The 13883-nt window shown below is 46.5% G+C and overlaps 1 protein-coding gene across 1 annotated transcript; it reads right to left on the reverse strand.

Annotated features, from left to right (window-relative positions):
• Window positions 1-5806: 5806 nt before the first annotated feature.
• On the reverse strand, window positions 5807-9021 carry S100a9 (S100 calcium binding protein A9). Its single transcript, XM_008855571.2, has 3 exons — window positions 8940-9021; window positions 8444-8611; window positions 5807-6108 (listed from the first exon to the last, which is right to left on the reverse strand). The coding sequence occupies exons 2-3, from the start codon at window positions 8579-8581 to the stop codon at window positions 5920-5922; spliced, it is 327 nt and encodes a 108-aa protein (XP_008853793.1). The 5' UTR covers window positions 8582-8611; window positions 8940-9021; the 3' UTR covers window positions 5807-5919.
• Window positions 9022-13883: the final 4862 nt, after the last annotated feature.

Below are 13883 nucleotides of genomic sequence, written 5' to 3' on the forward strand. Positions count from 1 at the left end.
GGAACAGGTCCTCAAATGACCTTAAGAGTAAAAATAAATTGGTTTATCTGGGCCAACTGTATGACCTTAAACACCCAAAAAGAAAGTATAGCCAAAGATTAAAGGGGCCAATTTAATTTTTTAAGAGTCCATATGCATAGCTAAAGGCTACATAACAAGCAACAATGCCATATAGGAGATACCTTCTTTTGAGTTGCTGGCCAGGGTGCCCAAAGCAACTCCCAGATAGTAACCCAGCATAGAACTGGGACAATGAAGAGAAGACCCCAATCTTATCTAAAGGAATATTGACAACTGATTGCTGCTAGATGAGGAACAGCTGACCTTCCTAAAACAGAGACCTCTAGATAGGCTGACTAGATTCACCAGAAGGGCAAGTAGTGGGGAATGTCTTGGGGTGCTGACAACACCCCAAGTAGCAGGGACAGTAGCAGGGATATCAGAGTATAAGGGCTCTAGTGAGGGGAGGGAGACTATGGGAGGGTGCCATCTGGGGAGTGGGTGTATAGTTGAATAAGGTAGTTTGGGATGTTCTGTGTGATTTACACACACGTACACACAAAAAAAGTGAAAAAAGTGTATTATATTTGAGGAGGAAGCATGGAAATTTATGTCATGTTAATTAGTAGAGGTGATAAACGTTACCATTGAAATCTGCCCGATGACTTTATAGACATACACAGGTGCCAAGGATCCAAGTGCAACCGATTATGACTAGTAATAATCAGATACATACAGATTAGAGATGTATGCGCCAGCATCTCAGTGTTAGTAGCAAAAACAATGAGTCTTTCTGCAAGGATCAATGTATTCTAAAATGAAATGGAGACTCATTCAATTTTATGTCTTACAGGGCTTATACCAAGATATTGTTTATACCAAGATACTGTTTTTAAAAATGAAGAAAAGAAAAAAAGAACCAAACAATCCTCAGACACATTCAGAGGTGCGTTCATTAACTAAGACCAACCATCACAGGTTACAATTCAGTGCTTTAAGCATAGTGGTAGAAATATCAGAAAATTCTGATATTGGGGAAAATGTGTATCTCCCCTTCAGAAAGACAGTCCTGCAGAGGTGTATTGTTCCTACCTCAAAGTGGCACCTAGCACCACACCCTGGCTTTTCATTTTCCATATTAGAGTTATTCAAGGAGCTGCCTGGTCTTCCCTGTAGGCCTTGGAGCTCCTGGTCAAGCCTTATTCATTGCAGTGGCTCCTTGGAGAATTGTGTGGTGCCCAGCTTACAGTAAGTGTCCAAGTAATGTTTCGTGGGTGAACAAGTGGGCAAAAAGGTAGATGGGCAAGGAAATTGGTTTCTTTCAACAATTCTAGAGACTTCCTACTCCACCCAAGACTTGGATCGCATTCAGATACTGTTATGTGTCTGAAAAGAATCCAGCAGCTCAGGTCACCACCAATTCTTCCTCATTCTACCCAGAAAGACACCTAGAAATTCAGGTTCCACTGTTAACTCCCAGACTGGAGGCAACCCCCTGTGGGAAGTTGGGGATGATCATTTGATGACAGGTTCTTTCTGCCCTTTAGTCACTATGATGCTGGAGGAAACCCTTAAAGTTCACAGTTCCCGAAAGTCTGATTAATCATGGTGGTGGCCTCCAATTCTCATGTGGGTGGGGATCTTAACCTTGACAGCAACACTCCTCCTAACACATTTCTATCTAAGAGAAGCCCTTTCCCTTTATTCAGCAGAACCAGTCCGCACTCCCAATGGGAAGCAAGGAGCAAAATCACCATGATTGCTCCATTTAACTATATTTACAGAACATCCTGTGGGCTCTGACCTGTTATGAGATATCTGTCTGCGTTCTAGAACAATCGCTTAAACGCTCAGAGTTCAGAGAGACATGAAGCAAGAAGAAACACTCTTGACACCTAGGAATGTCCTCCCTCTCTGCCCTTCACCAGTTTCCAGGTCCCCAGGTGGCATGGTTCCTCAAGGCTGCCCCCACTAGCCACTGAACACGGGTGCTGCATCCTCCCTACGTGAACCTCTCTCTGCCCCAGCTTCATGTAGCTCTACTCTGTCTTACCTTCTTTTTTTCATCTATAACCAAGAATTTGCTCTGCACTGGAATCAAGGAGTTTGGAGCAGATCAGTATAGTCCCTGTTTTCAGGAGCTTGTAATCAAGACTTACAAATTTGGGGTTATGTATTATGGTTCTTTAGAGTAATATAATCAAAAGAATATAGACGTATATTCTTATATGTAATACGTATTATGAAAGGGGATTTATTGCACTTAGGTAAGAGACTAGGTAGTCCAACAACTCTCTCTTCACAGGGGAGAGGCTGAGAACCCAGTAGCTGATCAGTCTAAGCAGCTGGAAGTCTCTGGAGTCTGATGCTGAAACCCTACAAGATCCCTGGAGTGTTGCTGGTATTGGATCCATGCTGAAAGGCTCAGGTCAAAAGCTAAAGTCTGATAGCTGTGGGTGATTGGAACAGTGATGGACAGATTGCTCAGAAGGAACGGTGTGCATAGGCACACTGACTTTTCTCTCTTCCAATATTCTTCCATCTGGGCTCCAAATCCACCAGATGGTGTCACCTATATTCAGGGTGGTCTTTCCCTCCAAGTTACTGCCTCACATGCCAGCCCTCTCTGGAAACACCAGACACATTCAGAGGCACACTTCACCAGTCCTAGACATTTGTGAGTCTGGTCAAATTGGCAAACAAAACCAGCCATCGCAGGTTATAGTTCAGTATTTTAAGTGTAACTGTAGAAGTATTAGAGAATTCTGTAGGCCTACAGAAGGGAGCCTGTATGCTCTTGAGAAGTGGATGGCTGGGCTCATCTTCAGGGAGGCAGAGACACAGACTGTGATTGGTGGATTTTTAGGGACACATTAGAGACACGAGGATGGGGAAGAACATTGTTGGCACAAAGGTGAAGAGGCTGAAGAAAGTTGGGTGTCATCTAGGGCAAGTATTACTATTATTTCTCAGAAAAGTTTGAATTTATTAAGGTAATATGCTTAGTCTTAAGTGTGGGTGTTGAGACAGAATTCAGAAAAGGAGAGCAGGGCATGGAGAGATGGGAGCAGGCTTCTCCACAGTCACCTAGCGAGGGATGTATGAGTGCATGGATGGAAGGAAGGATGCCAAGGGGTGGTTGGATGGGAGCTAGGGTTATGCCTGGCAGGCATGAGGAGGTTCTGGCCAATGTAATCGGTGTTAGGAGTGTCAGCATCAAAAGAGGACATTCCTTTCTTGGAGGAAGGCAGGCAGGAGGGGGTGAGGGTAGAGCAGGTTAGATTAATAATCGATAGTTTCAAACTTTTTTTCACAACAGATCTTTCTTCAAATTCAAACTTCCAGTGCATGTGACAGAGAAGCAGACCTGGACTGATGGGACTAAAGGGGACGAGCCTTCAGATTCCTGTAAGTGTGCTGTGCTGGCCCCGTTCTCCATCCAAGTGTTTGTGATGATCATCCAGGAGACTTGCTCTCGCATCTTTTAATCCTCACTCTCCCTTGTCCTTTTCCTCACACCCTTCCCTGAGGAAACAGCATGGAACACGAGAGAAATTTTAGAACGCTCATAAGCTATTTGTTGGAAACCCTCTATATGCTTCTGCACTGATTATGGTTAAAGGGAACAGAACTGAGAACAAGAAAGAGGTGTGGACTCTGCTTGTGGACTTCATGGTCTGGTGTGAGAGATGGAGTCACAGACACATCTATGACACACTGTGATAAACAGTGGTGGCAGAGAGGTGGAGGAGACCCGTGTACCCCATCCCCCGAGCCTGCCGCTTTCAGTCTGTTTCTTTCCCAACAGAAAGCTTATGCAAAGAGATGTGAGTAGGGTTAGAAGATGAATGGCCCCAGCTGCTAGGTCTCCAAGGCAGGCACCAGGCTTCCAAAATTGGCTATCCAAATTTACGGCTTAGTTAATTCTCGGTCCCTTTAATCCTCACACCTACAGGAGCATCCTCAGGGGTCTTTAGAGTGGAGTGGCAGCAGGGCCAGAGCTGAAATCTGACTTTGGCAGCTTTGCCTCTTGATGCTCACCCCTGGAGAAGGGTTGGGAGATCCAGGCAGCGGAACTGATGGAATTCAAGCCCCTGTCTCACTGCACCATTTGGACCAACTCTACTACTCTTGACTTTGGACTAGTCTCTTTCCTTCGCTATCCCTTTGTGAACTGAAGATTACCAGTCTTCCTCTAGTGCTTCTAAATCTTACTTCGGTGATTCTTCACCCTGCCGGAAAGATCGTCACGTGTTTGAAGGACACTGATTTGGGATTTGGGGTTTGGAAGGCGCATCCCAACTGTTTGTAACCTAGGAAGGGATTGATGGTTGGAGGACAGTGAGGTGACAGAGGAGTTGTAGCTGGCATGCCTGGAAAGCAGGATATTCATTTATACCCTTCACTTTGGCCATCAGACTATTGAAACAAGGCACCCCAAGGAGTTGGGATTTCCCTCAGGAATTTCAGGGTGAGAAAAGAGAAAGGTTGAAGCTTGGTGCTAGCTAGAGGAGGAACTTGTCTTCTGGAAAGAGATTTTACAATGTGGTTTGTCAGAGCACCTTGCAGGAGAGATGGGAGCCCAAACAGGGTAGGTGGGACCACAATTTGACCAAGACTGCTTAGCTATACATAACTCTGCCTCTGTACTTAAACCTAAACCTCATGTCACCTCTAAGATGGACTTAAGGGGATCATTGGATCTCTTTGCCCTTCTTCCCAATATGGCCACATTGAATAAACTCCTTTTTTTGCTTTTCACTATTTACTTGGTTCTTATAATTGACTTATTGGGATGGGTGGCTGAGCCTGGCTTGTTAGGACTGAAAGGGGAGAGGCACTGACCCTAATTTCTGTAATAAAGTCAGTCAGGTATCTCTTAGATAGGAACATGGAGGTCACGTGAGTGGGAGCAATGACCACAGCCATGGGGGAGCTGGACCAAGCCTGACCATAGAATTTGCAGAGGAACACATGTGCTTGCTGTCCTGAACTCTTAGCCACTGACAAGGGACTGGAAGAGTTCCCATCATCATGTGGAGATAATCTGATCCTTGCAAATTAAAATTCAAATCCTTAGTCTCCAAAGGCTCTGGGGCCCAAGCCCAAGCTCCTTTTGGAACTCAGGGAACTTCAAAGCAGAGTCAGGGTTGGAGCTCATTTCTCTTGCCGTGTAGGTGAGAGCTCTTTTCACTAACATCCCGCTGACTGGACTTGGGGCTGACTCCCACTTCCACTCATGTGAGGACCCATGGCCCTGCCCAGTGCACACGTTTAGTCACACATACACGGTGACTCTATTGGGAGAAATTCAGCTGCTCTCTTGGATTCAGAAAAAGGTTTTCAGGTACTCATTCCTCATATACCATTGCTCAAAATGCCTGAGTTCAAGTATACCTCCCGAGACACAGAACTGCTTAGGTCCATTTTGGGAAGACTATCCAGGGAATAGAGTTGGAACGAGAGAGAGAGATGGGGAGGGAGGTATGGACTGAAGCAGAATCAGGCCAAGGGTGGCTGTATGTTGAGGGGAAGGGAGCAGATGCTTTCGTTTTCTCCAGTGACAAAGGCCATGTTGACAGGCTGGACAGGGGCACTGGGAACCGATTAGTAAGACCTAATGTCAAAGATGGAGATGTGGTAGGGGAGGTGAGCATAAGGGGCTCAAGACAGACCCACAGGTTGCTGGTTCTCATTTCGGGGTGACTGGATGGAGGACTTGAGCTGTAGACATGGGCAGGGCTGTGGGAGCCCAGACCCCTGGGAAGGATGGTCTGGAAGAGGACACAAGCAGCACACAGAGCACTGGCATGGAGAAAAGTTTTATTTCTATCAACTCCCAGTCCCACAACCAAGGCCTTGTGACAGGACAATTCCTGTAGCCTTGGTTGGGCAGGCTAAGGAGGCTTAAATGCCTGATTACTGCCCAAGGCCTTTCCCGTGGCTGTGGTTGTCCCCACGAGGGTTATTCTCGTGCATCTTCTCATGGGTGGCATGGACCAACTTTGCTATCAGCATGGTAAATTCCTCGAAGCTCAGCTGCTTGTCCTGGTTGGTGTCCAGGTCCTCCATGATGTCATTTATGACTTTGTCTTCCTTTTTCTCCTTCTGTGGGTGGAATAGAGAAGGCTATTAGGGGTGAGTGTGGCCTGGGAGGAGAACCAGGGAGTTACCAGACGGCAAAATCATGGGGAAACCAGGCCCCTGGGGCTCAATTTAAAGGATAAAAATTATGGACTGAGTAGTCACAATGGAACAGACACTGAGCATATGCTAAACACTTCCCAATTTGTTCTCCAGCAGCCCTCAAACTTGGGCACTAGGACTCTGTTTTACAGAAGGTCAGATAATTAGTAGGTCTAGAGCTGTCCCTCATTGGACCTTAGAACAACTTTTGCAGGCAGAAATGGAAACAGGCCTTCTAAAAGGTGGATTTTTTTTTTACAGGTTATAGAGGATGGGACAGAGGAGAGGGGGGTTAAATTCAGCCTTGACCACACTTCTCAGTCACCCTTTCCCTGGAAGCTACTAGTTAGCTCCTTCAGGCTACTTAGTGGGAAAGTACTTCAGAAAACCAGGCAGTTCAGGATGTTGAGGGGTAGAGTGGGGTAGAGGCTCTGCTGACCCCAAAGGGTGTGATAAAGTGTCAAGAGACTTGGGTGAGGCAAAAGGATCCAGGTATGGCAGAGAGCACCAGCTACATGCAAGCCTTCTGCTCACTGGCTGGGATACCTAGGCTGAGCCCCTTTCTGGACCTGTGGCTCATGCTCCAGGTCCCAGTTTCCTCAACTCATCAATTTGCTTCTGGCAGAGAATGTCAAGGTAGTGGGTAGACCTCATGGTGAGCTCACACAGAGAAGAAACCTGCCCACTTAGCTTCCTGTGTACCCTCTGTCTATCCCGAAGTAGCACCTTGCTTGCCTGAGCTCCCCATTTATGAGGAGACGTCTGGTCTGTGTTCCCTAATACCTCCTGCAGTGGCGGTCTCCCCCTAGGGAGGGTTAGAGCTGATTGTGAGAATAGAACTGACAGTGTCTCATCCTTCTCACAAAGGCTGTAGGAACGAATCCCACCTTTCCTTAGAAATCGTCTAATCACTTTTTGAGCAAGGAAAACTACTAGTCTTTGACTGAATTCTATCTGCATGCCAGTGCTGTGTTTATTTCCTGAATGTTCTGTTTTATTTGCTTGTTTGTTTAAGACAGAGTCTCACTATGTAGTCCTAGCTGGCCTGGAAGTCACTATATAGACCAGGCTGGTCTTGAACTCACAGAGATCCATCTGCTTCAGCCTCCCAAGTGCTGGGATTAAGGGATGCACCACTACATCTGACCTGTTCAGCATGCTCTTTATTTCTACATTTTTCTTTTTTTGGTCTTTTTGAGACAGGGTCTCCCTGTAGCCCCAGCTGGCCTGGAACTCAACAGAGATCTGCCTGCCTCTGCCTCCTGAGTGCTGGCGCCACCATGCCCAGCTATTTCTGCATTTTCTACCCTAGATCTCCCAGGATGAGAGCAACTCTTCGGGTCTGCCCAAGTCCCCAGCTGAGGCTTAGTGCCTCTCAGTTTCTGGCCAGGTGCCATCCTGAGGGCTGGATCATGGGCCCACCGCTTTAAGACGATAGCCACTCTCAGAGATCAGCTCTGCAGCCTAGAGAAATCAGGCCAAGCCCTTGTAGCAGGTACTTGGAAACAAATGCTCTTCCTTACTTTGCAGCTCGAAGCAAACAACTCTGAGGCCTCTGAGTTATGGGTAGGTTCCCTACCCCTGGGGAAAAGTTATAAAAGTAAAGGATTTCTCTCAGAGCCTTCCCCTTCTCTCTCTCTTTCAGGTGTCCCCCAGCCCCATGCTGTCCAGGGTGGCTATCTCTTTCTCTTTCACTTTAAGCTATCTCCTCTAATGTTTTCATAATGCCTGTAATACTGACCCACATAAGGTCCTACCATGGTTCCTATGATCTCAAGGCACTCTCTCCTAAAGAAAGTTATTCTGAAGGGTAACCAATCTTAGAGTCCTTCTCGAAGAAACAACTGAACCTGCCAACTCTTACAACATCTGGCCACATCCTTTACTAGGGACCAGATCTCAGCTCAAATGTCACTTCCTCAAAGTACAAGGTCCCTCTTGTTCACTGTAACCACTCACCTCTGTGCCACATAGCACTGAACACACCTGATTCTACCTTATGTTCCTCCAGACAACCAAAGCATTAGATTTGTCTGCACGCCTCCACCATCAGGTTAGGGAGTTCAAAGCTCACGTCTACCTCCCTGTGCCCAAAGCAGGGCATCACACTCTGCAGATGTTCAGCTGAGCAATTTCCTGTCTGTCAGTGTCTAATTTTGAGTACCTTTAGTAACAGAGCCCAGCTGCCCCCGGGGTGGAAGGTGCTAGAATTTTCTGTTGCAGATTGCACCCTCCTCCTTTACAAACCAAGTCCTACCTTGAGGAAGTTCGGCAGATCATTATTCACCACGTTTTTGAATTCCTTCTGGCTCAGGGTGTCTGGGTGCCCCTCTTTCGTAGAGTGTTTGTGGAAGGTGTCAATGATGGTCTCTATGCTGCGTTCCAGCTGGGACATTTTGCAAGATATACGTATGCAGGTCACACTCTGTTGACGAATGGAGAAGCAAAGGTTACAAGTAAAACAATTGGCTGCCAAGCTTCCTTGACCTGGTCTCTGGCCACACAAAATAAAAGGAAAGGACAGGGTGCCACTTAATGGGGAGACAGCTTGTCACACACATACACAAACTGGAGTTTTGGCTATCTGGAGAATGTAAAAAAGCAAAGAATTTTTATAGAGAATGTGAAGGAAGCTGTAAAATGGAGAGGGTTAACCAAAGAGGGCTTCCAGAAGGAGTGTCTGAAAGAAATCTGGGTAAGAGAAGGAAAGAAAGAACTGGCAGGCAGGCTTCTGTAGGGAAGCTGACACTTACCTACAAAAGCTGAGGAGGAGCCACACAGAGTGGCAGAGCAGGGCAGCCCATCATTTATAGGCATCCCCTGGCTGGACACAAGGCCCTCCCTGGGAAAGATTGCTTCACAGGTGAGCAGTGTGGTAACCCTGCCAGTAAGAGAGTTGGGGTGGAGGAGGAAATGTTCACATAGTTCTTTTTCTTTTTTTGTGAAACTCCCAGCCCTAGGCTTGGAGCTGGTTTGGGAGGAAGAGAGTTGGTTGGCTCACTTCCCCTACAACCCACTCCCCCCTGCTCTCCTTGAGCAAGCCAGCCAGACCCCACTCTTTTGGTACCCTTCATTTTCCTGTCCCCACAAGGGACCACCAGAGGCTGGTTGGGGATCCACAGAGGCCGATCCACCCTGGCTCCTATGCAATTTGTCCCCTGGGCTAGGGACTGAGCCTTTCTCCTGTGCTTGCCTGGCTCTCAGAAACACTCAGGAAAGGTGGAGGGTTGCATGGAGTTCTTGAACAGAATTAGTGTTAGAAGTCACCTCAGAGGTGACAACCCTGTTGCACTATAAATGAATCTCATGGCCTGAAGGAGACCCAAGCAAGGTCACATAGCTGGAGGGTGATCTAGCAGAAACTGAACTTGCCATCCTGGTTCTTTTTTAAGGGAATTTCCTACCACACCTCACTCTTGCATCCGAGTGAGCAGAGATCTCAGCGCAGATGTGATTCCAGTGGCCCTCAGCATCAATCTTTTACATCCTGTTTCCAACTGAGGTCCATGTTCTCCAGAAATTTGTGAGGAAAATGTTTCTTAATCCCAGCACTCGGGAGGCAGAGGCAGGCGGATCTCTGTGAGTTCAAGGCCAGCCTGGTCTACATAGCGAGTTCCAGGACAGCTGGGGCTACAGGGAGACCCTGTCTCAAAAAGACCAAAAAAATTATTATTAGTACATATTAACTGTATAAAGAGATGGATTTCATTTTCACATTCTCATACGGATTTAGGGTGCTTTGATCAGGTTTCTTCCCTCTATTACTTACTCCCCTCTTTCTTTCCCTTTCTCTTTCTACATCTCTAAGCATTCTTCTTTCACATTCTCTTTTGGGGTGGTACTTAATCAGTTCACCTTTCGACCATGCAACGGAAAGCAAAGTTTATGTAGCACATGGCAAGGGGCAGCAGGCTGGGCAGTAACAAGAGTACCACCTACAGCCCCCTGTTTTATGCTCAGGTCCTCTTCTGTGGCCCTTAATTTCCATATATGAGAGAGAACATGCAATGCTTATCTTTGTGAGATAGTTTATGTTTTTAACAGGATAATCTCTAGTACCAGCCAATTTCTTGCCAATGATATGATTTGTTCTTATTGAATAAAACTCTATTGTGTGTGTGTGTTACATTTTCTTTATCCATTCATCTGTCGATGGGCATGTCAGCTTCTTGCACACCTTGACTGTTGTGAATAGTACCACAATAAACGTGGGTGGGAATGTATGTCTGTGGCATGCTGACATTGTTTCTTCTGGATACTCAGGAATGGCAAACCTGGCTCATGGAATAGCTTTTTTTTTTTTTTTTTTAAGAACTGGTTTTCATAGTGTCTGAACTAATTCACATTCCCATCAGGTTCCTTTTTCTCTACATTTGGTGATGGAGCGTCTGACTGGTGTGAGATAGATAGAATCAAAATGTAGTTTTGATGTGCATTTATTAAATGACTTATATTATTAAACAATTTTTCATGTATTTGTTGGCCATTTGTACTTTCCAATTTAGAAAACAAAGTCTGGTCAGTTAATCTGCCTACTTATTGACTAGATTATGTGTTCTTTTGGTGCTTAATTAATTAATTTTTTTGTTGTATTTTTGAGACAGGGTAGCCCCAGCTGGCCTGGAACTTGCTATGCTCTTTCTCTGTAGCTCTCAACTTTTTTTTTTTGTTTTTTGTTTTTTTTTGGTCTTTTTGAGACAGGGTCTCCATCTCGCCCCAGCTGTCCTAGAACTCACTATGCGGACCAGGCTGGCTTTGAACTCACAGAGATCCGCCTGCCTCTGCCTCCCGAGTGCTGGGATTAAAGGTGTGTGCTACCATGCCCGGCTTCCACCTTATTTTTTGAGACCGAGTCCTTCCTGGATTCAGCTAGGGTGGCTGACTAGTCAACCTGAGGGGTCTTCCACCTTATTTTTTGAGTCCTTCCTGGATTCAGCTAGGGTGGCTGACTAGTCAACCTGAGGGGTCTGACTGTGTCTCAACAGCACTGGGATTGCAACTTGTGCTGATGCACCTGGCTTTTTTGTGGGTGTTGATGATCTAGAGTCACATCTTCATGCTTTCACGGCAAGCACTTTACCGGCTGAGCTATCCCCCAAGGCCTAGGGACCTTCTGCTGTATTCCACTGCGTGTGTGTTTTTGTGTCAGTATCATACTGTTTTTGTGACTGTGGTTCTGTAGTGTAGTTTGAAGTCAGGTATTTTCATTCATCAGCATCATTCATTTAGTTTAAGTCCTCCATGTATGTTTCCCAAAGAGAAGGGTAGGGGCGTTAGTAAGATTGGTTTGGCTGGTTGGGGGTCTTTTGTGCTTCCATATGAAGTTTGGGATTTGAAAATAGCTGATCTTCTGTAGCTTCCTAGTGGGCCATGTGGGTCCTCTCCCTTCCATAAACGCCCCCATTGTCCATGATGGCATCGCTCAGTACACAAGCTCTCTGAACACAGGCCTCACCTTTCTGGTCAGTTTCTTCTTCATTGCCCCTTCACTGTGGCCCCAGAAGACGCAGCTCTCACCTTGTCGCCTCAGGCGTGCCCTTCCCCAACTCTACTGGCTGAAATCCTACCCAGCCCTCATGGCTCATTTCAAATGCTGCTCTGCCTTTCTCATTGGGAAACAATCTCCCCTTTTTGAACCTTTCCACACAGCGCTTCTGGCTCTGAACACATGATGTCCTGGGGTAAAGTTACATAAATATTTGCATCTGTCTAATTATTGGATGTAGATCCTTAAGGGGAGTGCTCATCGTCTCCTCCCATGCACATCCAGGGCATGACACACAGAAAACCTTTGCATTTACTGACTCATCCTGTCTTCCCCCCACACCCCCGCCCCAATACACTATGGGACAGTTTCCTGGCCATCTTTTCTGTCCCAGGGCCTGCTTGTCACCAGAAGAAATATTTCCCCTTTCCACCTCCACTAATCCCTTTCTCCAGTCTTCATAGAACCTTCCTTCATTGCCCAGATGCTCCTGACTGCTGCTCTCTCTAAAATTCCAGGGCAGCCCCTGTGCGTGCCAAGCCTCGGCCCTGAGCAAGTTCTGCCTTTGATGCCTGAGACAGCACATGTAGTAGTGGTTAAGAGTTCAGAGTAGCTATGTGACTTAAACAATTTTCCTAACTTCCCCACGTCTCACTTTCCTCAGTAAGATAGGAAGACAGCAGGACCCACCTTGAAGATTGTGGTAGTACGAGTAACATTAGGAAGAGCCGGACAAATAAGACACGTTATTATTCCGCACCTTTTTATTCACTCATGCAACATGTATTGGTTAGGCCCCTACTGTGTCTCAGACACTAATTCTACATTCTTTGGGAACTTGGTGAGGGACTCACAAAACATAGAAGACACATAACCTTATACCCTGTATTCTTCATCACATTTTAAACCCGTGGTAGGGCTAAGGCACCTTTCCCACGCCTGCCTGTGGACAAGGTGCGCAGACCAGCTGGGGAAGCTGTCTCAGGCCTGAATACTTTAACATGGAAGGGAGATTCCTGGGAACTGGGTGGGGGATCTAGGGAGTGGTGGACACTGATGGGCTTCTAATTTCAAGAGACAAGTGCTTAGGCTTCGGTAAGGCTGTCATGTAGACCAGGTGGTTTTTGTTTTCTGGAAAGCCAGAGAATCTGAATTTTTATGGGAAAACTCCTGTTTGTAAAATTTATCATCTTTCTGTTTGAGACGGCTTTGCCATACAGTCCAGAACGGCCCCAAACCCTCCTGCTGCGGCTTCCTAAAATGTCAGTTTTTAAAAGCTGCTTCTTCTATGACTCCATTTCCATAACAGTTATTTTAAACATGTTTTAATTTAAATTTTATGTGTATGAGTGTTTGCCTGTGTGTATGTAAGTGAACCCATGTTGTTCAATGCCTACAAAAGTCAGAAGAGGGTGTTGGATCCCCTGGAACTTGAACTAGGGATGGCTGTCAGTCACCGTGTGGGTGCTGGGAATCGAACTCAGGTCCTCTGCAAGAGCTGCCAGTGCTCTTAATCCCTGAGCCATCTCTCCAGCTCCCCAAATGTCAATTAATTGTAAAATATCAAACATTAACAGTGAAGCAGGTGGATGGAGGGTGACTGTAAGAAAATGTTAGATCAAGCCAGGCATGATGGCACATGCCTTTGATCCCAGCACTCCGGAGGCAGAGGCAGGCAGATCTCTGTGATTTCAAGACCAGCCTGGTCTACTTAGTGAGTTCCAGGTCAGCTGGGGCTACAGGGAGACCCTGTCTCAAAAAGAGAAAAAAAAAAAAGAAAAAAAAGAAAAGAAAATATTAGATCAGCAGACCGCCGGACAGAGTTCTGACCTCCCTCTGGCCTCCCTCTGGCAGAGGGCCTGAGAACTTAGGGCACTGCCTGAGAGCCGCACCCCCTAATCCTGCCTCCACATAGCGGTGGTGGTGAGCTTCCCCTAATTGCTCCATCCCCATCCCCCTACCTGGGATTTCCTGAGGCCCCTCTCAAGGCCCCAGGGCAGGTCTGGCTTTGGTAGGCTAAGGCTGAGATCCTAGAAGACAGCCTGAGAAGGTGGGTTTCAACCTCCATTGGAGTCATCAGTTCCCTCCAAATTAAACCCGAGAGAACCTGAACCCTGTACCAACCAGCTTTGCATAACCAATAAAGAAAGGATCTAGGCACCCCGATAATAGAAACAGAAACATGTTTCTTAATTCTGATATCAGAATCATA

The sequence above is a fragment of the Nannospalax galili genome, unplaced genomic scaffold, assembly GCF_000622305.1.
Source record: "Nannospalax galili isolate Female #2095 unplaced genomic scaffold, S.galili_v1.0 scaffold591, whole genome shotgun sequence".
Taxonomy (NCBI): Eukaryota; Metazoa; Chordata; class Mammalia; order Rodentia; family Spalacidae; genus Nannospalax; species Nannospalax galili.